Source organism: Elgaria multicarinata, chromosome 19 (genome assembly GCF_023053635.1).
Source record: "Elgaria multicarinata webbii isolate HBS135686 ecotype San Diego chromosome 19, rElgMul1.1.pri, whole genome shotgun sequence".
Classification (NCBI taxonomy): Eukaryota; Metazoa; Chordata; class Lepidosauria; order Squamata; family Anguidae; genus Elgaria; species Elgaria multicarinata.
In genome coordinates this window covers 7,858,129-7,881,666 of record NC_086189.1, presented here as the reverse complement: position 1 = coordinate 7,881,666, position 23,538 = coordinate 7,858,129, and the positions used below count along the sequence as shown (strand labels likewise).

The following is a 23,538-nucleotide window of genomic DNA, read 5'->3' as shown; positions in this document are numbered from 1 at the left end:
GAAAATGTAATGAATAATACTGCTGTGAAGTAACGGAAGTTTTTTTTTTTTTTTTCCGGGGCGAGGGGTGCGTAAATGAGACAGACAGGCAGACACAAATGTCGGCAGTTATGGAATATCTAAGTGCAAATACCAACCAGGAGAAGGGGGGGGGGGGGGAAACAGACCAAGAGCTGTCAAAGGTGCTGAACTGAAAACTGGTGTACAACACAACACAGCCATTCAAGAAGACACATCACATGCACACCCGCTCACTGTCTCGATGATTCGCTTGCACAAAAAGGCCTTTGATGATGGCGTCCGCCCATCGCAACGGCTTGTCGGGTCAATGTTCATTTCGGAAATCAACCCAACGCTTCAGGAAGCAATTCCCCCCTCCCCACTCCACCTCCGTTCACTGCCAGACCAATTTTGGTAATAATTAACCCGCTGGGCCGGTGTGGGTGACAGACCGTTTAGCCGAGGGTGTGTGACGAGATAGAAAACAGGCGATGTGTGGCAGAGTTCCCACTGAGCTCTGGATCGATGCTCAGCGTGCGGCTTTTGTGCTAGCCCCTAGACCACACAGCTGTGTCAACACACCAGGGGGAAGATCCATATTGACTCCAGATCAACTGTGCCAGGAACTGGGCTTCCCTGTCCCCGCCTGCCCACAGCAGCCACTCCAGCCCCTGAAGGTATTTATTTTGGGTGAAATCCTAGACAGAAGGAAAAGCCGTACAACTCTCAGCATGGCTCGCTGGAGAATGCTGCAAGTGGCAGGGCTTTTTTCTGACTAACCCTTTGTTTATTTACGGCAAAGTTTGCATACCATATCTATACAGATTCTGGAGCAGTGAACCTAAAAGGTACAATGGTTCAAAGGTAAAAAGATTAAAACACCGTATTAGAAAAATAAAAACAGAATGCCGATAAAGACCATGGGCAGTGTAGACATGCGGAAAATTTGGAAGTTCAAAGTCAGGGCTTTAGTAGCCAAACAGGATGTTTCCACGCCCTGGCTAGGAGACTGAGGAGGTCAAGGGGCGACAGCTCGTGAGTAGACCTGCGCCACGCAAAGGTGGGGAGAGCGTTGGACTCGATGGCCTTATAGGCCCCTTCCAACTCTACTATTCTATGATTCTAGAGAGGGTGGGCCCTCTGCTCCCAGAGCGGCCATATTAGAGGCAGGGAAGGCGGTGGATTGCACGGTGAACGCTCTGTGGTGGTGGCAGATGAAAAGAGGCAACTCTAGGAAATGCAGGGTTTAAAAATGTGGAGGTTGAAGGAAGATTTGGCTTGAGGCCTAGAGATGTGAAAGCCTGGGGAAAAAAACCCGGAAAAAATGGAAAAAACAGGTTGTTTACGTCTTTTTCTGAAAAATTGAAAAAAAAATGAAGAAAAAATGGATTACGGGATGTTTTATTTTAACATGATGACTAAAATGTTAAAGACAAGGTGTTCAGATATTTATTTCTCCAAATGATTTCTAAAAACTATGTACAGTATTAGATTATTACAATTTCTGTGCACCGAGGACAAGCAAGTCCTAGGTTGCAAATTGAGACTACCAACTCTCAAATGCAAGAGCAAGATGCATTCCTGCCTCTAGGGGGCAGCACTGCCACTGAAGCAAAGACTGAAACTGATCGTGATAGCTATATAGTTCAGGAAATGAGTTGGATTAAATTTCATGCATATTCATTGAAACTTGGTCCCTCCTTTTTCTCAGCTCTTTGAATGGGTGCTTTATGTCCGCTTGACACTGTGGAGGGCTAGCAGAGACATAAATAATTTTCTTTGTTACTAATGTTGATGGTTTATTCTGGGTTTTTTTTATTGATTTTTTCCTGCTCCTCATAAACTGGCAAAACCAAAGAGGTTCCTTACAGTTCAGGTGTTCCTAATAGTTCAGGAGCTTGTAGCTCCATTTGTTACCAAAAAGGTTAAAAATATATATATTAAAAAGTAAATTCCGTTTGTAATAATTGTCTGAATACACTATACTTTTAATATACTAAATGTAATAATTTTATGCCAAAGCAACTAGGACATAATTACATTTTATGTTCCTAAAGTGACTTTCAATCTGTAAAAAGTGCTAATCTTGCATTATTTCATTATTTTTTTTTGAAAATTTCTGGTTTTTTCCATGGCTTCAAAATTTCCAGAAATTTTACGTCTCTATTGAGGCCTGAGGGGAGGTGATCTCGGTGTGAGGAAGCGAAAACCACAACTCCTCGGTGGCGTTGAAGGAACTGGCTGACCTCCAGAAGGAACAACACGCTTCGCCTTCAGAGACTACTAGCACCCATGGCAACGTGGACTTTACACCAGTTCTATCGTTCAACATTATCTGTTGCGATGCCCATTATATACATCCCCTAGACAAAAAAAATTCTCGATTACATTCTTAGTTCCCTTTCTAACCGACCTCCCCTTGAGCAAATTTGTATCTTGTTGGCGGGCAAGAATGTATTTATTATGGCTTTGGTTGCAAACTTTGCCTTAGCCGCAAGTAAGTTAAGACCTAGGCATCAAACCCTTTAGAAGTATTGTTACGGGGAGCTGGATATAACGTTTTGGCCTTCTTTATATACGTTGGCCTAGTACCCCATAGGGGAGCTCTTAACTTATATTAATGTCATTCTGCCTTTTAATACTCCCGTATTTTTGTTTACCACTTTAATTTTATTTTAAACCAGCGGTTCTCAACCTGTGGGTCGGGACCCCTTTGGGGGTCGAACGACCCTTTCACAGGGGTCGCCTAAGACCATCGGAAAACACATTTTTTCCGATGGTCTCAGGAACTATTTCATTTATTTGTAATTAGAAATAAATATTTCACAATATCACTATGCTTTAATTATGTTCAATTTGTAACAATGAAAATACATCCTGCATATCAGATATTTACATTACGATTCATAACAGTAGCAAAATTACAGTTATGAAGTAGCAACGAAAATAATTTTATGGTTGGGGGTCACCACAACATAAGGAACTGTATTAAAGGGTCGCGGCATTAGGAAGGTTGAGAACCACTGTTTTAAACTCACTATTGTTATGGTGTTTACATGAGCTGAACTTCTTACGTATTCTGGACCTGGCCACGGTGACACATGCCTTAGTTACATCCCGATTGGATTACTGTAACGCGCTCTACGTGGGGCTGCCTTTGAAGAGTGTTCGGAAACTCCAGCTGGTTCAAAGAGCTGCAGCCAGATTGTTGACCGGGGGCTGGTTACAGGGAGCAGACAACTCCCCTGTTAAAACAGCTCCACTGGGTTCCAGTCTGTTTCCGGGCACAATTCAAAGTGCTGGTTATGACCTATAAAGCCCTATATGACTCGGGTCCAGGTTATCTGAAAGTCCATCTTCTCCCTTATGAGCCTGCCCATGCTTTGAGATCTTCTGGAGAAGCCCTTCTTTCTGTCCCACCATCTTCACAGGTGCGCTTGGTGGGAACATGGGAGAGGGCCTTCTTGGTGGCTGCTCCGGTGCTCTGGAACTCTCTTCCCGGGGAAGCTAGGCTGGCTCCCTCCTTGATGGGCTTTCGGAAGCAGGCGAAAACTTGTTTGTTCCAGCAGGCCTTTGGTGAATGAACTGGACCTCTGTCTCTGTCAAGGACTTTTTTAAAATTGTCATTTTAAATGTTTTCATATTGGAATATGTTTAATATACTTTTAACTTTTGTATACCTCTATTTATAGGTTTTTAATGTATGTTTTAAATTTTGTGATGCCACCTTGAGTCCCAGCATTGGGCAAAATGTGGGATGATTAATTATTATTATTATTATTATTATTATTATTATTATTATTAATCTTTCTAATTAATTCAAATTGTAGTGGCGTATCCCTTTCAGCAATAAAGTTTTTATTCACTCAGTTCTATAAAGAAAACAACAGCCGAAATCTGAAAGGAAGGAAAACAAAATATCCCATATCATTGTGACTAAGTAGGTCCTCCTTAATTATGTTCTCTTTTTTAAAAAAAAAACACAAAGCAAACAACCCAGAGTCTGACAGAAGCTTTCTATATTTCCTAGTGAACAAGACCTCTCTCAGATACCAAAGGACAAACAAAGGACAAAGGAGGACGGTGGGCGAAAGTCCGGACTGTGGGTGAAGGTTCCTTACTTGTCGCAGAACAAGGAGGCGGAGCCCTCGGAATGGCAGCCGCATGACAGGCACCGCCCACTGGCCGGCTCCGGATAATGGCCTTCTTCACATCGGTCGCACAGCAGGCCCGTGTAACCCGGCCGGCACTCGCACTGGCCCGTTGTCGTGTTGCAGTCGCCGGATCCCGTGCTCCCGGTGGAGCTGCAGTTGCAGAAGAAGCCTACAGGAAGAAGAAGAGGAAGGAGGAATTGTGATTAATACGGGCCAACCCCCAAAAAGCAGGCTTGCACGTATATAAATAAAATAATCATTTGCCGAACGGCGGAGGCTACCCCTGACATGCATTGGCTGCGTATAACATTACGCATGGAGCCAAGAAAAGAGATCGAACGCTTGGCTTTGCATCGACTTATCATAGAATCATAGAATAGTAGAGTTGGAAGGGGCCTACAAGGCCATCGAGTCCAACCCCCTGCTCAGTGCAGGAATCCACCTTAAAGCATCCCTGACAGATGGTTGTCCAGCTGCCTCTTGAATGCCTCTAGTGTGGGAGAACCCACAACCTCCCTAGGTAACTGATTCCACTGTCGCACTGCTCTAACAGTCAGGAAGTTTTTCCTGAAGTCCAGCCGGAATCTGGCTTCCTTTAACTTGAGCCCGTTATTCCGTGGTCCTGCACTCTGGGAGGATCGAGAAGAGACCCTGGCCCTCCTCTGTGTGACAACCTTTTAAGGATTTGAAGAGTGCTATCATGTCTCCCCTCAATCTTCTCTTCTCCAGGCTAAACATGCCCAGTTCTTTCAGTCTCTCTTCATAGGGCTTTGTTTCCAGACCCCTGCTGGCTAATGAATGAAACGTTGCATACCTAGGATAAAGGGGAGTTACTAAGAGAGAGGAGGCAGCTGGGATACCATTTTCCAGGGGCAGCCAGCGATCTCCCCTAATGTCGAATTCCAGCCAGAGGCTTTGATCTACCAGAGGAATGGTTCGCCAATGTCAGCAAAACAGTCCAGAACCTCAGAAGGTTCTGAGCAGGAGTCTTCACACGGCCACCATAGGACCAGTTCTCCAGACGCTGCCGGTACGAGCTGAGCTGAGCTCCTTACCCATTTCACAGATGAAAATACATGCAGGGGGGCACATTCACACCCTTAGTTAGTCCTTAGACCATAGCAGCACGCCACCAAGAAACAGAGATTACATAACTTTGCAATACAACAATCACTCATTAGAATTAGTCGTTAAAATGATTAAGGTTAAAACGTATTGTTGTTGTTGTTTATTCGTTCAGTCATTTCCGACTCTTTGTGACTTCATGGACCAGCCCACGCCAGAGCTTTCTGTCGGCCGTTGCCACCCCTAGCTCCCCCAAGGTCAAGTCTGTATATGGCTGGTTAAATTCAGTCATTAAAATTATCGGAGTTAAAACATATTCCTAAAATAACAAGCTTTACTTATATAATACATAACATTATAAACTCATATCAGAATGCATTGCTCATATTTCAGCATACCCCCGGCAAAGGGCCAAGATCTCTTCTCGATCCTCCCAGAGTGCAGGACACGGAATAACGGGCTCAAGTTAAAGGAAGCCAGATTCCAGCTGGACATCAGGAAAAACGTCCTGACTGTTAGAGCAGTACAACAGTGGAACCAGTTACCTAGGGAGGTTGTGGGCTCTCCCACACTAGAGGCCTTCAAGAGGCAGCTGGACAAGCATCTGTCGGGGATGCTTTAGGGTAGATTCCTGCATTGAGCAGGGGGTTGGACACGATGGCCTTGTAGGCCCCTTCCAACTCTGCTATTCTATGATTCTATGGAATTTCCATACTTCTCCCTATATTTAGCAGCCTTTACTGCGGAAGTAGCAACCCTCCCGAACACATATTGGTTAGTTCCTTGCAGCAGGAATCTCAATTTCCTCTTCACATCCCAGAATTTCATTTTCTTTGAAAACATGAGGCTGTGAGGGCAATCTGGCTGTGACATCTGTCACCCCATCCATCTCCAGGGTTGATTCAGCTGATCTGGCTGGCTAGGTAGGTGTCCCCTCCCTCCCAAAGCTCAGAGGAAGAGGATGACCATCCCAGATAGGAGTGCACCATTCCTTGGTCAAGAATGGACGGTAGAAAAGACACCTGACAATCCACAGAACGTACCTGACAAAATCCATTCATCCCTAACCGGAGATCCCAGGGATTGAACCCAGGAAATTCTGCATAAAATGCATACATTCCACCATGAAGCTATGGCCTTTCACCTCAAAATAAAGTAAGATTGTAGTCCTTATCGTTCTGAATACAGGGCTGAATTAAACAGGAACATTGGAGGCTGCTGTTTACCACGTCAAACAATTGTTCTATCTGTTACAGTATTGTGGCTGGCAATGTCTGTCCAGGTGCTTTATCCAACAGTACCTGGAGACGCTGTTAGGGACTGAATCTGAGACCCACCACCTGCAGGACAGGTGCTCTACCACCGAGTCATGGCCCTCAGAGAAGAAATGTTCTAGGACACTCTATTTAGCAGACACCCATAATATTCCTTCTGCGAAGAGAAAAGCCGTGCACAGAAAACGTTCCTAGGCTGTTCAGCACATGGAGAGGTGAAGAAGGACCACACCCATCGGCCCAGAATCCTCTGCACACCCCGACTGGCATGTCTGCACCAAGGCTACACAAATTCCTGCTTTTCTCCCCCCACCCTCTTTCTTTCTTTCTTTCTTTCTTTCGCAAAAAGCCAAAAATAAAATCATAATCTAAAAATTCAACTCAAACTGCGTGCTCAGCACAGAGCATGCAAATTGCCGACGCATATGCAAAGCAAGCAGATTTGTACGAAATGGCTCGAACAGCTGCCTAGTTTAATCTTGGGGGCGGGGGCTGAATGAGAGAGGAGCCTTCTTGGTGTCATATTGAGGTTTATTCGGCTTCTGTGGAAATTATACATTTGAGTGTATAGAACAGCACAGCTACTGATAAGAGGGGAAACTGAAACGTTAAGTATACTCAGTTGTTAGCCTTTCTGTCTTTTATACGTGTGTGTGTGTGTGTGTCTTTATCTCTCTTTCTCTACACACACAATCCCCTGGTATAATTGATGGGTTTATAAGCAATAACAACAATGCAGCATTTGTACAACAGCCAAGTTTTGCAGAAACACAGCTGGTACAATCCTATATCCACTTATCGGATATAAGCCCCATTGAACTCAGTGGGATTTGAGCAGGCATGTATAGGTTTACACTCACTAGGTGATTTGGACAAAGATTATTCCTGAGTCCAAGATCAATTCGATTCATGGGTATGAGAGACGAGGGCTTTTTGGAGTGGCCCCACAATTGTGATTTTTTTCCATGGGGCATACATAGGGCACTACTAGCCTTACATAGTCCCAGAAAACATTAAAAAAAAAAGTTGTGTTCACACAACATACTAACCCACACTATTTCATTCATTCATTCATTCATTTATTACATTTCTATACCGCCCAATAGCCGAAGCTCTCTGGGCGGTTCACTAAGTGGTTGAATGTGGGTTGTTGTTGGACCGTGGGTTTGCATGTTGTCTGAACCCAAGACGTTTTCTGAAGGGTGGCTTGTTAACCACCCTGAACAATCCAAAGACAAACCGTGGGTTCTCAGTGTGGCAAATTTGAGAGAAATAAGCCACACTGCAAGGTTAAGAAGCCACCAGAAAATGTCCTGTGTTCAGACAACACCCTAATCCACAGTTCAACACACAACCCACGGTTCAAAACAACCCACACTCAACCACTGAGTGTGGGTTAGCGTATTGTGCAAAGCCAGCCAAAGTGCTGGGCCAAGATGCGTTCCTCTGTATTGTTTCAACTATCGTCGTTTGCAATATTTTAATGTTTTAGCTTTCTGTTGTGGCTTCTATGATAGTACATGGTTTCAATGTCAGTTGCCTTGAGATGGTTTTGCACTCAAAGGAGGTATCTAATCTATCTTTCTATCTACATTATATCTAGGTTACCATCATGGCCTTGAGTTACGACACAACAAATATATATTCTCCAGATCGGCCACACAGTTAACTGCAGCAGACAACGGCCCTGAATCAGATGCCCTTGGAAGGCATCTCCTTGGCTTCCGTGGGCGCCCACGTTTCATTGCAGGCTGACTCAGGGCCAGGTGTTCACCTTCTAATCGAGGACAAACTCATTCAGCACTGCAGCGAAAGGCACTCTCCATCTTCTGGCGTTACGGGAGGATTATCTGAGCCACCTATGGTAGATGCACGTCAACGGCGCACCTCCCAACGCTTTGGCCGAGAATGGATTTGCTCAGCAGTTGAGAGCCTGGGGAACTGAGCCATAACACACCATGTTTGGGATAGAGCAGTCCAATTACAGTTGCATCACAGCCGGACACACGCCCAACCTGGGATGAAGATCGGGGGGGCCAAAGAGCTCTCTCTACGACCCCCTTAAAACGTCCATTCAAAATGCACCTTTGCTCAGCGGTAGAGCACAGGCTTTGTGTCCAAGGGTTGCAGCCAACTTGGTTAATAAAGCCCTTTGCCTGAGTTCTAGTGCGAAGGGTAGGTATGGTTGGGCATCTCCCATGGTCCCACATTCCAGGAGGGGCCCAATGACAAGAGATCATTGGAGCTGGTCCTCCTCTTCCCCACTGCAACCTCCTTGTTCACCTGCCTCTTTGCACTGGCCCAGAGAACGGGGCTGGTGAGAAGGAGGAGGAGGAGCAGGAGAGGCCAATGCCTACTAGCTCTCTGGCTCTCTGCCTGCCGGGCAAGCAAGGGACAGCCAGGATGGGAAAGAAGCAAGAGCCACTGGTGACAGTGGCTGTGAGAAAGGAGGGTCATGGTGGGGGCACAGAATCATAGGATCATAGAATAGTAGAGTTGGAAGGGGCCTACAAGGCCATCGAGTCCAACCCCCTGCTCAGTGCAGGAATCCACCCTAAAGCATCCCTGACAGATGGTTGTCCAGCTGCCTCTTGAAGGCCTCTAGTGTGGGAGAGCCCACAACCTCCCTAGCTCATTGGTTCCATTGTCGTACTGCTCTAACAGTCAGGAAGTTTTTCCTGATGTCCAAGCCGGAATCTGGCTTCCTGTACCTTGAGCCCATTATTCTGTGTCCTGCACTCTGGTATGCCCTATTTGTGGACTATCTAGGGGCACGTACTTCATAGAATCATAGAATAGCAGAGTTGGAAGGGGCCTACAAGGCCATCGAGTCCAACCCCCTGCTCAGTGCAGGAATTCACCCTAAAGCATCCCTGACAGATGGTTGTCCAGCTGCCTCTTGAAGGCCTCTAGAGTGGGAGAGCCCACCACCTCCCTAGGTAGCTGATTCCATTGTCATACTGCTCTAACAGTCAGGAAGTTTTTCCTGATCTCCGGCCGGAATCTGGCTTCCTGTAACTTGAGCCCGTTATTCCGTGCCCTGCACTCTGGGATGCAGGAAGATGTCTTGCCCCAAGGACCCTCCAAAACCTGGAGCCAGCACCGCAGGCTAGACGGACCAATGCCCTGACCCTGTATGAGGCAGCCCTCTATTCATAAAAGTCAACCTAAAGCATCTTCCCCAGCCCTTCCCATCCTGATGTGCTCTAAAAGTTTTGGACCACAACTCCCAGCATTCCTGAGCATCAGCCATGCTAGCTTGGGCTGATGGGAGCTGAAGTCCAAGCGATCCAGAGGGCACCAGGATAGTGGGAAGCCTAGAAAGCCGTCCGCTGGAAGAAGCTTTCGAAAAGAAGCTAACGGCGGACTTTCAACACCCTTCCTCTAATGTAGAGATAATTACTTCGGAGCTGGCGCTGGAAGACGAGGAGGCCGGCAAACAAGATAAGAGGCTGCTGCTGATAAGGCGATCCGATAAGCGATCGCGTTAAGCCAAACAATTAGAGGAACTGTGTCCCTAGTCAGGAGATCAGGCGGAGCTGCGCTGTCCCTCAAAGTCGTTTTGGAGGTGACCCCATGCAGCAAAACATCGCCGAATTGGAACGGGGGGGGGGATTTCTGTGGTCCTTTCCCCAACCTGGTGCTGTCCAGCTGCATGGGACCAGAATGCCCATCATCAGCAGTCCGCATACTGCAGACGCTGACTGCAGCCAGGAAATCAGAAGACGCTGACTTCTTGGGAGGAGAGCAATGACAAATCTCGACAAAACAGTTAAGAGCAGAGACACCACACTGACAACAAAGGTCCGCATAGTTAAAGCAATGGTATTCCCCGTAGTAACCTATGGCTGCGAGAGCTGGACCATAAGGAAAGCTGAGCGAAGGAAGAGAGATGCTTTTGAACTGTGGTGTTGGAGGAAAATTCTGAGAGTGCCTTGGACTGCAAGAAGATCAAACCAGTCCGTACTCCAGGAAATCAAGCCAGACTGCTCACTTGAGGGAATTATATTAAAGGCAAAACTGAAGTACTTTGGCCACATAATGAGAAGACAGGATACCCTGGAGAAGAGGCTGATGCTAGGGAAAGTGGAAGGCAAAAGGAAGAGGGGCCGACCAAGGGCAAGATGGAGGGATGAGATTCTGGAGGTGACAGACTTGACCTTGGGGGAGCTAGGGGTGGCGACGGCCGACAGAAAGCTCTGGCGTGGGCTGGTCCATGAAGTCACGAAGAGTCGGAAGCAACTGAACGAATAAACAACAACAATGCTGGCTGGGGATAATGGGAGTTGTACCATGAAGCTGGGAAAGGGTGTTGTCATGTAATCCTAATAGAGAGTGTCTTACCCACGCGTCCTCCTAAAGCTAGAGCTAGCACTGCAACCAAGAGTTGGCTAGAATGTGCAAAAACAGACCAAGGGTCCATATCTAGTCCACAATTCTGTTCACACAGTGGCTAACCGGGGACCCACAAGCATAACACAGTGCAACACCACCCTCCCACCCATGTTCCCCAGCACCTGGTGTACATAAGTTTACTGCCTATGGAAGTAGCATAGAGCCATCAGGGCTAATAACTGTCGATAGCATTTTCCTCCAGGAATTTGTCTTTAAAGCCATCCAAATTGGTGGCCATCACCTCATCTTGTGGCAGCAGAGACCATAATTTAACTCTGCACTGTGTGAAGAAGTACTTCCTCTTATCTGTCCTGAATCTCCCAATAGTCAGCTTCATGGGATGACCCATTTATCAACAGTTCCAAGAAACAATAGACCATGTAACAGGAGGATGTAGAATTCTGGCAGGAACTGACTATACAGACAGACACAGTATAGCTGCAAAAATAATCCACCACCAACTGGCCATCAAATTCAACTTCATCCAACAACCAACACCATACTCTCTACGTGCTCACCCAAAACTATCTTGGAAAATGCAACGGATGTATTCCTAGTTTTGAGAAGGCCACAGCACCCAACCTTGCAGGATTTGTCATTTTGTAACTCAACAAGAAGACCCTCCAAAGCAGGAAATTATGCCACAGGGCAAAAGAGGTGACAAGAAACATGAGTCACATAACCTGTTTGAAGGAGGCTTGAGGCCACCCCCACCCCCGTCTACTTCTGAGCCTGTAAGAACATAATATTATTCTGCTCTGCTTTTCAAACCTTAAGAGTGATGTAGAGAAATAAAAGTAGCTTGAAACAACCGTAATAAATCGATATTGTATTGTGATCAAAGGGAGTGATGCCTCCGACACAAATTGTTAGGTTGGCCGGTGCAACTCCGCAGAACACTCATAAACATTCCCCTTGCGCAATGAGCAAAGTTGTCGGAATGTTTGCAAGCCAGCTTCTCTGAAAGAAGGGGAACTGGACAGTTTGGCTGGCATTAAAGTTTCACCTAAGGCACTCAGGTACTAGTGTTTGGGGGAAGCAGCCAGGGAGGAGATTCCAGGGAGAACGGAAGCCGGAAGGAAGGATACAGATGAGGCAACAGAAGGAGAAAGAAGAACCAGAGATGATATAATTGAAGAAGGCTTGAAAGCAAAGGGCAAAAGAGACAGACTGTCTGGAAGCTGAGTTGGGGAGAAGAAAAACTGGGTGCTGTTTAACCCTTTCCCCCAGTTTGAAACCTGAGCTTTACACAGCATTGCTTCCTAGTTGCTTTCAGTTGATAGCCCTTTTTTCCAGGCTGTTTCATTTGTACAGGGAGGGGCGCTAGAGAGTTGTTCCCCTAAAATTTAATCCGGTAAAGTTTGTGCCTTTCAAATAAGTTTGCGTTATGTAATACTGAACGTATAAGCAAACACAAAACCAAGTGGCAGAAAAACCAGTCCGGTCAGTTGAATAGAGGATCCTTTGATACCCCAAAGCTTGTGTTGATGAAACACCAACACCACCCCACAATGCGGGAATCTCACGCAGCATTTTAAAGAGTATCCACTGTGCACTGCGCTCGGTGCTGCCCTTTCGACGTCAGCCGTTGGCCCGGTGACAGAAGGTGCTCCGGTTGCGCTGCTGCAATGCACTCGTCTGCTTTTTCTGCTGCGTCACCGCTCCAGCGAACGCCCGGGCCAAAAAAATGCCAGGACTGTTCAGCGTCATAAACCAAGCACTTGGCAGAAGGCAGAGAAAAATCTCTAGGGACAACACACCTCCTCTTGGCCTCCCGTAACACGTAACAGAAATGGTGGAAATCGCCCAGGCCGCCTCTTTTGAGCTCTGGGGTGCAATTCAAGTGGCAAGTCCCAAATGGCCATGATCCTAATACACCTACGATGGCAGGTATCTGGCACTTCAAAAAAAGAAATCAGGCGTTTTTTCTCCCTGCACCAGAAGTCCCAGCTGTGTGCCAAGAAATGCTGGATTTTGGCAGCCTGTACAAATGACACCACGCAGTTCATTTCAGTTCATCTTTAAAAGAAACAAAAATAATGTAACAAGGTCTTAGAATCATAGACAGATGGAGGAATGTTATAAACGTCGACAATCGGCAGCTGGTGAAGGTCCTGGGTCCGGAACGTAAAGACAGTCCGGTGCCACTGTCCATCTTGAATCTGAAGGTAAAGATAGGGAGAGGAGAGGATCATAGAATCATAGAATAGCAGAGTTGGAAGGGGCCTACAAGGCCATTGAGTCCAACCCCCTGCTCAAGGCAGGAATCCACCCTAAAGTATCCCTGACAGATGCTTGTCCAGCTGCCTCTTGAAGGCCTCTACTCTGGGAGAGCCCACAACCTCCCTAGGTCACTGATTCCATTGTTGTACTGCTCTAACAGTCAAGACATTTTTCCTGATGTCCAGCTGGAATCTGGCTTCCTTTAACTTGAGCCCGTTATTCCGTGTCCTGCACTCTGGGAGGATCGAGAAGAGGTCCTGGCCCTCCTCTGTGTGACAACCTTTCAAGTATTTGAAGAGGGCTCTCATGTCTCCCCTCAGCCTTCTCTTCTCCAGGCTAAACATGCCCAGTTCTTCCAGTCTCTCTCTTCATAGGGCTTTGTTTCCAGACTCCTAATCATCCTCGTTGCCCTCCTCTGAACCCCCTCCAGCTTGTCTGCATCCTTCTTGAAGTGTGGGGGCCACTCGGGCTGCAGAATTCTGCATGTAATACCAAATAATGGAATTCATTCACATGGCATGATTGTGGCACTCACAGTGGCATGCCTATCCAAAGGAATGTCTCCTCCAGTTTGGGAAATAATTTGGTTGGAGGTACAGAAGAGAACACAAGAAGCGTTCAAACGGCTGCCCTTAAATTAGGGGAGTTGAACTCAGGGCCGGATAAGGTTTCAGAGAAGCTCTCGGGGGGGGGGGGGGGCTTTCCATAGGGACAAAAAAGGGTGGAGCCAAAAAACCCAAACAAAAGTCACTTCAACTTTTAAGAACAGGAGGAAAGCTCACAAGAACTGAGAAGCCACCAAAACAATTGGTAGATGTGGAAAAGGGGGCATGGCCAGGGGAAGAGGGCGTGGCCATCTGGGAACCTCCAAAGCCCAGATTGGAGGGCCGGATTTTAAGTTCCGCACCCGTGCTCTACAGGAGCAATATTCACAGTCAAAGTGCCACCATGGAGAAGGCCCAAGAACAAGCCATGGGTTCTTAAGGCAGCTTGTTCGAGAAAAATACCCCCTCCCCTTGCATGATTAACCAGCCACCCTAAAGAAAGTACGCTGCGTTCAGGCAATACGTCAACCCATCCTGCGGGAAACGCACTGCGTTCAGATGACACGATAATCCATGGTGAGATTACTGGATTTCTTTTAAAGTAGTTGTTTCCAAATCTGCATCTATGGATCTCTAAGCATATGTTGATTTTAAATGCAAATCGGTGTCCTCCTTTATCCTCTCCTTTAGAAATGTGTAAGTATTCGACGAGGACAGCCCCTTGCCTGCCAGCCCAGTGTGGTCTTCCTAGAATAGTTTGCTCTTTATTTATTTATGAATTCAAGTTGGATTTTTCTCTCGGCGCAAGCACACCTCCCAAAAAAGGGAGCCGCCGAGAGGCGAGGAGGAGAGGCAAACAACTCAGCCGGACACTGCAGATAACTGAAAAATGTCAAAAGGCGTTCCATTGCCTCGCGGTAGCGAACTTCCAGAAAGCCAGAGAGTTAAAGGGACGGCGGGGGGGATTGCTCGGAGAACAACACAGCTCGGACCGGATCAAAAACAGTTTGCCCTCCGTTATCTGGAGCCAGCCTCGGGTTTCTTGACAGCGCCCATGAGCCCAAAACGCTGCTGAAATCATGCTTGGCACAGCAAGCGCCCTCGGTGTCCAGCTTGTTCTTGAACTTAGGCAGTTTCTGATAAGGACAAACCAAGTTTGTCTATGTGCTTCTGAACATAGATGAATTTTCCTTCCTGAGCCTCTATTTGGAGAATTCCTCCCCTACTCTGTAAGAGGCCCATAACATTTTTTACTGTGTTCTTCCTAGGACATGGGTTCCGTGCCTGGACCACACCTTGTGCAGAACTTAGTTGCCTGAGAAACCAGGCCAGCGGAAGCAGCGAGCAGGGCGCTGATCCCGTTGGGGTGACGAGTATCACACTGACAAACTTAATATGGCAAAGACTGAATTGCTTGTTTTTCCTCCTAAACCTTCTCCTCATCTCTCATTCTCTCTTACTGTCAATGATGTTACGCTTACTCCGGTCAAGGAAGCTCGTAGTCTTGGCTCTATATTTGATTCCTCGCTCTCCTTTATTCCTCATATTGAGACAGTAGCTAAATCCTGTCGTTTTTTCCTGTATAATATTGCCAGGATTCGATCATTTTTGTCTGTCTCTTCTGCCAAGACTCTTGTTCATGCATTGGTTATTTCTCGGCTGGACTACTGCAACCTTCTTCTCACTGGCCTTCCTTCTTCTCACATCAGTCTGTTGGTTTCTGTCCACCACTCTGCTGCTAAGATCATCTTCTTGGCTCGCCGCTCTGACCATGTTACTCCACTTCTGAAATCTCTTCATTGGCTTCCAATTCACTTCAGAATCCAATATAAACTTCTCCTGTTGACCTACAAAGCTTTTCACGGTCTAGCTCCTTCCTCTCTTTCCTCTCTCATCTCACACTATTGCCCCGCTCGTGCTCTTCGCTCCTCTGATGCCATGTTTCTCACCTGCCCAAGGGTCTCCACTTCCCTTGCTCGGCTTCGTCCATTTTCTTCCGCTGCCCCTTACGCCTGGAACGCTCTTCCAGAACATTTGAGAACTACAAGTTCAATCGCAGCTTTTAAAGCTCAGCTAAAAACTTTTCTTTTTCCTAAAGCTTTTAAAACTTGATTTTGTTCTGACTTTTATACTGTTAGTTTTACTCTCCCCTGTGCCTGTTTGGTGCATTCTCTTCCCCTTCTTATTGTTTTATTATGATTCTATTAGAATGTAAGCCTATGCGGCAGGGTCTTGCTATTTTATTGTTTTACTCTGTACAGCACCATGTACATTGATGGCGCTATATAAATAAATAAATAATAATAATAATAATAACCACCGATTGTGCCAACCGGAGGTTGTGTACAAAATGGCTCATGCATGGTACACATCCCAGCAAATCGTGGACTGATTAATTAACCCACAATTTGCCACCATCACAGGTGAATAGGACCTTCACTTAATGGCTTTGGAACAAGCCAGGATATGAAACCATAGTTTGAGGTTGGAGTCATATCATGGCTTGTTCAGAAGTCGTTGTTAACCATAATTCCTCAGTTCAGATGAAACAGGAAACAAGAATTAAGGAAAAACTAAATCAATGTCTGCATCAACAAGGCTCATTCACAGCTTGGCTTATTAAGCTGAAATATGATTGTCCAAACTTGCCAAAGATTCCACTGAAGGACAGTATGTTTTAGGGTGGCCTATATGCCCTACATTACAGAGGAGAGATCACCTGCTCATAGTCTTCCAGACTATGATGAGACTATTTTATTGCATTTCTATTTAAATTACAGTAATTACGTCTAAATCTGCATTTAAAGCAAGGAGGTGAAACCCCAATTAGAACCGCCAAATGAATCAATTCTAACAACTGTGATTCGCTTGGTGGTAAATCTGCATCTATACATATGAGTATATGTAAATGTTTATGCAAGTGGGTGTCCTCATTCTTTGGTGACGTACTTCCTCTTTTTCAGGGGTGTATAAGTGGCTATCCTAGTATAATTAAAAGCAAGGTGTGGTGACCCTGTTTGATGCTAATGTAGGTCAGGAACTCTCTCAGGTTGACATTCATACATTCAGATTTTACTTCAACCTTCTACAAACAGGGTTTGAGCAGGTGGTGGCCCTCCAGATGCTTTGCGTAAAGCTCCCATCATTCCTCACCATCCATCTGTGGTCCTCCAGATGTTTTGGAGGACATCTCTGGTCCTCCCAGATGGGAGTTGTAAGCCAGAACAACTCGTGGTCCTCCAGATGTTTTGCGTAAAGCTCCCATCATTCCTCACCATCCATCTGTGGTCCTCCAGATGTTTTGGAGAACATCTCCGGTCCTCCCAGATGGGAGTTGTAAGCCAAAGCAACTCATGGCCCTCTAGATGTTTTGTCTAAAACTCCCATCACCCCTTGCCATTCTGCCAAGAAATGATGAGAAGTTGCAGTCCAAAACATCTAGAGGACTAGAGTTGTCCACCGCTGGTCTATAAGGTCAGGAGATAAGTTAGCTTTGCAAGTTGCTGAAAATGTTCTGTTTCCCCTCCAGGGGAAAGAAAAAAAGCTCAGCGGGTCATTTTCCGGCCATGAACTCTGCTGTCCCAAAGGCTCCTGGGGAGTCACACACCTTGTCCATCCTGTTCCCTACCTGCAGCACATGATGAGAAGTATTTCTGAAGGGTGTTCTTGTTATTCTAGTCTAATTTGAGTTGCAAAAGAACAAGGGAGGTAATCCAGGTCCTGTTGTGGACACAGTAGCACAACTGACCAAGCAACGCCCTAGGAATTGTTACTGCTCTGCCCCAGAATGCCTAGCATGGAATAATCTAGACAATTTTCACTGGCAGCTCCTGCTACAAAATTGCAATTTCCTAGTCCTTTCTAATTCCCCTCTCCAAATATTCCTTTTCGCTTCCCCCACCCCCCCCCAGAAAGAGACCGGGGGAGGCAGAAAGAGCTTCGTAACGTGAAACTTAAGGAAATGAATCTCGTTAGGAATAGCTAAAAGTCCAGTCATACCACGGAGAACGAAAATTAAGAGACATAGCAGTGGGGCCTGTAACAAAATGTTGCAGTACGGATGGCACACGTGCCAAGTCTGTCCATTTTCAGCGCTTTTTAACGCTGTTAGCGGATTGCTTTGAAATTGGGCTCCAGTGTAGCCCTCATGGGTTAGATCACAGATGCCAAGTTTATGGTTACCAACGCAACAGGTAACATTTTTATAAGCAGGAGAATCTTGAGTGCTGTAACGGTGGAATCTTTTCCATGTATCTTAACACTTGGCAGCCAAGGATCATAGAATCATAGAATAGCAGAGTTGGAAGGGGCCTACAAGGCCATCAAGTCCAACCCCCTGCTCAAGGCAGGAATCCACCCTAAAGCATCCCTGACAGATGCTTGTCCAGCTGCCTCTTGAAGGCCTCTAGTGTGGGAGAGCCCACAACCTCCCTAGGTAACTGATTCCGTTGTCGTACTGCTCTAACAGTCAGGAGGTTTTTCCTGATGTCCAGCTGGAACCTGGCTTCCTTTAACTTGAGCCCGTTATTCTGTGTCCTGCACTCTGGGATGATCAAGAAGAGATCCTGGCCCTCCTCTGTCTGAACACCTTTCAAGTATTTGAAGAGTGCTATCATGTCTCCCCTCAATCTTCTCTTCTCCAGGCTAAACATGCCCAGTTCTTTCAGTCTCTCTTCATAGGGCTTTGTTTCCAGACCCCTGATCACCCTGGTTGCCCTCCTCTGAACACGCTCCAGCTTGTCTGCGTCCTTCTTGAACTGTGGAGCCCAGAACTGGACGCAATACTCTAGATGAGGCCTAACCAGGGCCGAATAGAGAGGAACCAGTAGCTCACGTGATTTGGAAGCTATACTTCTATTAATGCGTTGCTTCTATACTTCTATACTTCTATTAATTCGTTGCTATTAACGTTCTATTAATAGCAAATGTGTTGCTATTTTCAAGAGATGCATACTACGGGAGTGGGTAATCGGCTGCTTGAAAGTGTCCCCCTCTCTCTATCTCCACCTTTGTTTCCCCAGAAACATGCCTCTCCTACTTGGCCTCACCCCAAACACAGTTTAGAAAACAGACCACGGTGTGTTGCATAACATAACAGGCAACTGCAGAAGAGAAACGCCTGTAAAACCTTGTTTTGATGCCCCTAGATGTCTTTCCAAAGCGCTCAAGTGTCCTCACTTTCTTGATGCATTTGATTTAATCTTATGACCGTGGGCTAAAGAGAAACGGTTCTAGTTCCAGCGCTTTTGTAAACAAAGTTCCCAAAATTAATCAAAGAGAACAGACCTGTTGGCTCTTGTCAGTTCTCGTTTCTTCTCCTCTTTGTTCTAATCCTCCGATTTTTTCCCCTGGAGTCTCTCCTCCTATTTATAGCAACTCTCCCCCCACCCCCCCGCCCAGTAGCTCCATCAAACGCTTGTTTGGTTTTTTTCCACGATGGTGGTGATACAAGGATACCTTTGCTTCAGATCCCTGCCGGAGATGGCTTGGAAATTTCTTTAAGGGATGGATATTGTACAGTTGTTTGCCAGACTCCACATCTGTGACCATACAGAGATACTGTGTCAACCAGTAGTCCAAGGGACGCTTCTATAACCTTAGATAGTTGGGATGGAGGCGGTGGTAAAGTGCTGTGTATCCTGCAAGCTTGTTGATTTTTAGGTTTACGTAGGATACGAGGTTGGTGGAAGAAGACCTGTCGGGGTCCGTTGACTTCAGGGAGAAGATTAGGTTGGGTGCGTGAGCGATGAGAAAAGATCTGGCCAAATGAGTGGGCAAATATTGGTCAAATCATGGCCACGTCCACAGATTCTCAATGTCGATTCTGAGGATTTGCATCAGGGATCTACCCCCCCAGTTTTGGATATTGGTACCAAGCTTGAAAGCATATCTATCCTGTAGGACAGGGATGGGAAACAAGTCCAGATGTTGTTTGATGCGACGTCAAGGTTGGCTTGACTGGGCACCTTCCAAGGGCCTCCACCCCAGCAGGGGGGCAAGATGGTGAGAAGGTAACCCAAGGGCCCTCCTAAACCTCCAACTCTCACCCTCTGTGAAGTTGGAGGAGAGCAAATTTTGGCTAAACATTAGAAGAAACATCTGAACCATGAGTGGTATTTGGCAGTGAAATGGACTGCTTCAGGAAGTGGTGGCCTCCTCCTTTCTGGAGGTACTTAAGCACAGGTTGGAACCCAAAGGGGTCACCCCATGGAACCAATTGGTGGAAGATTCAGGACAGACCAAAGGAAAGACTTGCTCACAAGAGCACATAGCCAAATGAGAGAATTCACTATGACAAGACGTGGTGACGGCCATCAATTGGGATGCCTTTCAAAGGGGGTTAGGCAAATTCATGGATGAGAAAGCCATAGATGGTTAGTAGTCCTGATGGCCATATGCTACCTTCGGTATCAGAAGCAGTATGCCTATATACACCAGTTGCTATGTACACTCAACTTTGTGATCAGGTGAGGATTTGAGCAAGGGTCTCCCTGCTTCTAAGCCAACGCTCTAACCACTACCCCACACTGCTGCCAATGGAGAGGAAGGGCAGATCTCATTGTAAGAAGGCCCCATTGATGTCATTGATGCTCAGTTTGTAAAAGATCATGCCTGACTGAAGATACTGTTCTTCTTATACCAAACGAAGAGTTCAAATTAAATTTGGTTGCTAAATATTACCCTATGGCAGCAAGCAAACGGATAACTGGGGCAGGTGGTGGTGCAATGGAGTATCCTAGAGCAGGGCATAGCTGGGTCCCTGAAGAAGAGCATTCTGAACTGCAACATGTTGTTGCAGCTCACAACTGACCTACCTCCCCAGGTTGTTGTAAGGAGCACAACGAAGTTAAGCCATGTTAAGGGTACCGAACACTCTGGGTTTAATTCAGACCTACTTGTGCTTAAGAGTAGACCCATTGAAGTCAATGGGACATGTTAGTCATGACGAACTTAAGTTCTATTGGGTAAAATCCAATGGAAGTCCTCCTTAGAGGAGACCCATTGAAATGAATGGGACTTATGCTGGATTTCACCCACTGATTTCAGCGGGTCTACTTTAAGCACAAGTAAGTCTGGATCCACACCTCAGTGTGGGAAATCCTTATTAACTTTCTCCACGGTGCCAAAAGCAGAAAAATGTCTCCCAGACCTGGTCACAATTACCATGTTCATCCTCATTTATATTTCAACCCCACGTGCAAAAGGTATAAATACAGCGCAGGATCGTTCCCTTTTGCGCACTATTATTCTTTGATCCTCCACAGCCATTGTTTGACCACAATCCGTCGCCACGGCGCACCTGTCCATTTCGCAAGTTCCTGCAGGGCAGGGAATAATTATTTATACAACGCCACCAGAACCCTGATCCAGGCTCACCTGCAAGGGATGCAAGCATAAATACTTATTAAATGCTAATCAAAGACCCAGCAACGCTCCCTGCTTTCGCTCCGTAAATCCATAAGAGGAACGTCGCCTCCCTTCCCACAAAATAGAGGTTAGAGTTATCCACAACACCCATTTCAATGAGACGCTCAGATGAACGGAGGCCTTGTTTACACAGAAACGGCACGGCAAAATCAAATGTGCGTGCGAGGAGTGTGTTGTCACAGCTCTTGACTGCTGATACTACCGATGGAAAATTACTCCAGCTGTATAGAGTTCATATTTTCCAAGGGTTAATTAGGAACGTATCGCGACGACACAGGGCCGGCCAGCCCTGCCGTTACGCAGGGTGAGGTGGCTTCCTCAGACAGCAGAGACTCGGAGGTGGCAATAAGCTGTTGACGAATAAAGCTGTGGGCCACGTAGTCTGTCCTGCACCCCTTAAATCAGTGGTTCCCAAAGAGAGCGGTACTGCCCTCTTGGGGGCGGTGAGATTGCATAGGGGGGCGTTAAACGGCAAGGGGGCAGCAGGGGGCGCTCGAGGTGGTCTTTTCCGAGAAGCGCCTCTCCAGAAGGTCTTAAAACCCAGGGATATTTTTATAGGAGAAGGTAGTTTGGTCCCAAGCCATCGAGGGGAAGAATCCACACATGTATTAATACCATTTAAGAAGAGTCATTTTAATGGTGAACTGAAATGTTTCAAAAACACCACAACGCTAAGAGACATACTCTGCTTGGTGTGCCCCGCCACGCCGGCTGCAAAACAGAGGCGTTCGCTCTCTTTTCCCTCCTTCCCTTGGCAAGTCTGAGGCGGGTGCTTTCCATTTAAAGGGGCCACGCGCAGGGGCTACTAGGCATGAGTTTGTGGAACCAAGGGGGCGGTTACCTGAAAAAGTTTGGGAACCACTGCCTTAAATTGACCTGCTGCTGTCAGCTGTGGTGGAGGATGAGGCCTCGTCATCAGTGTTGGCATTGCAACAGCCAGTCCAGTTGGCTTTTGTACAAGGAATGGGCTGGGGAAGGGGGGCATCTTGTCCAAAAATGTCTGGGGCTGGCCCCGCATAACAACAGGGCAGAAATACAGGAATTGGGTCCCCAGGATTTTCCAGATGGCCTTTTAACAACAACCACAACCATTATGTCTATGGAACCACAGCAGGGAGTTTTTTTAAAGCAAATTTTCCAACTGCACAAATGCCCTGTCACACACACACTCAAGCCAAACACATTATTTCTCTTTCACGACTGGACAGATTATCACCAACACTAGAAGCACCTTAAACTTAAAGACAGATTGACAGGGCCAGACGGACACCCAGGAAGGACGACAGACCAAGAGAAATACACCCACTGGTGGTCACCTGCAGCCCCCAACTGAAACCACTGCAACGGATCATCAGTGAGCTCCAACCCATCATCAGCACAGACACTCCTCTCACAAGCCTTGGGAGGCAGAGCAGCCCTGGCCTACAGACCACCTCCCAACCTGAAATGGATGCTAACCAGCAATAGCACACAGGACAGAGACACAGGACACAGAGGGACCAGGCCATGCCATAGACCCAAGCACCAACTCTGCCCCCACATCTATTCAGACAACACTGTCACAGGACCCCACAACACCTGTCACACTATCAAGGGCTCTTTCACCTGCATCCATATATAATTTGTGTTACATCCCATCCCTGACTTCGTCTGTTGTTAAGTTCTTAATAAACACATACGCATAACGCACGTCTTATTTTTTTTACCACTTTTTTCAACTGCACATTATCAGATTTCCAACTGCACATTCCCCACCCCCAACTGCACATTTTGTGTCCAACTGCACACTAAAAAAAACCCACCTGAACCCCGGTGTACCTCTGCCTTGACCAAGATGAATCCTTTCTCAGGTATTCCTATAGATCTCACATGTTTAATAACATTTTACAATAACTGATAAAGTTGCAACTGAACACTCCTTGAACAGACGATTTTTGACGCTGGTCGATTGGTCTCGAAAAAGGCAAAATTGGCTTGTTTATTAGTCGACTGAAGGTGAGGTAGTCCAAAATGCATAGAGACTCCCCAGACAAGTCACCAAACAGCCAACACTGTTAAAGAGATTAGACCAAACTGCGAAAAAACAGACCAGCATAACTGATACAGTTATTTTGAAACTGACGGATTATGTTACCAATTGGCACAATTGTACTTGACAGTTATTCTACTATAAATTTGGCAACTAATTGAGCTGGCCCTGTGTAACAGCAGAGCAGATTTCCACACGTTTAATAGCATTTTACAGTAACTGATAATGTTGCAGAAAACAACACAATAACAGATAACACTTCATGAATAGGCCATTTTTGACACTGGTGTATTGGTCCTAATAAAGGCAAAACTGCCCCATTTATAAGTTCATGAGGTTTATTACTTAGTGAGGTAGTCCCCGATTTTGGCACCTCTCCCTTCCCAAAACGTATAAAGATTTCCCAGACCAGTCACCAAAAAGCT

At 46.4% G+C, this 23,538-nt stretch overlaps 1 protein-coding gene across 1 annotated transcript in view; it reads right to left on the bottom strand.

Annotated features, from left to right (window-relative positions):
• MEGF9 (multiple EGF like domains 9) overlaps positions 1 to 23,538 on the bottom strand; it is a 70,728-nt gene that overhangs the window by 24,640 nt on the left and 22,550 nt on the right. The window contains exon 2 of the mRNA XM_063144430.1: positions 4,122 to 4,323. Within this exon, the coding sequence (XP_063000500.1) occupies positions 4,122 to 4,323 (202 nt within the window). The remainder of the gene's footprint in view (positions 1 to 4,121; positions 4,324 to 23,538) is intronic.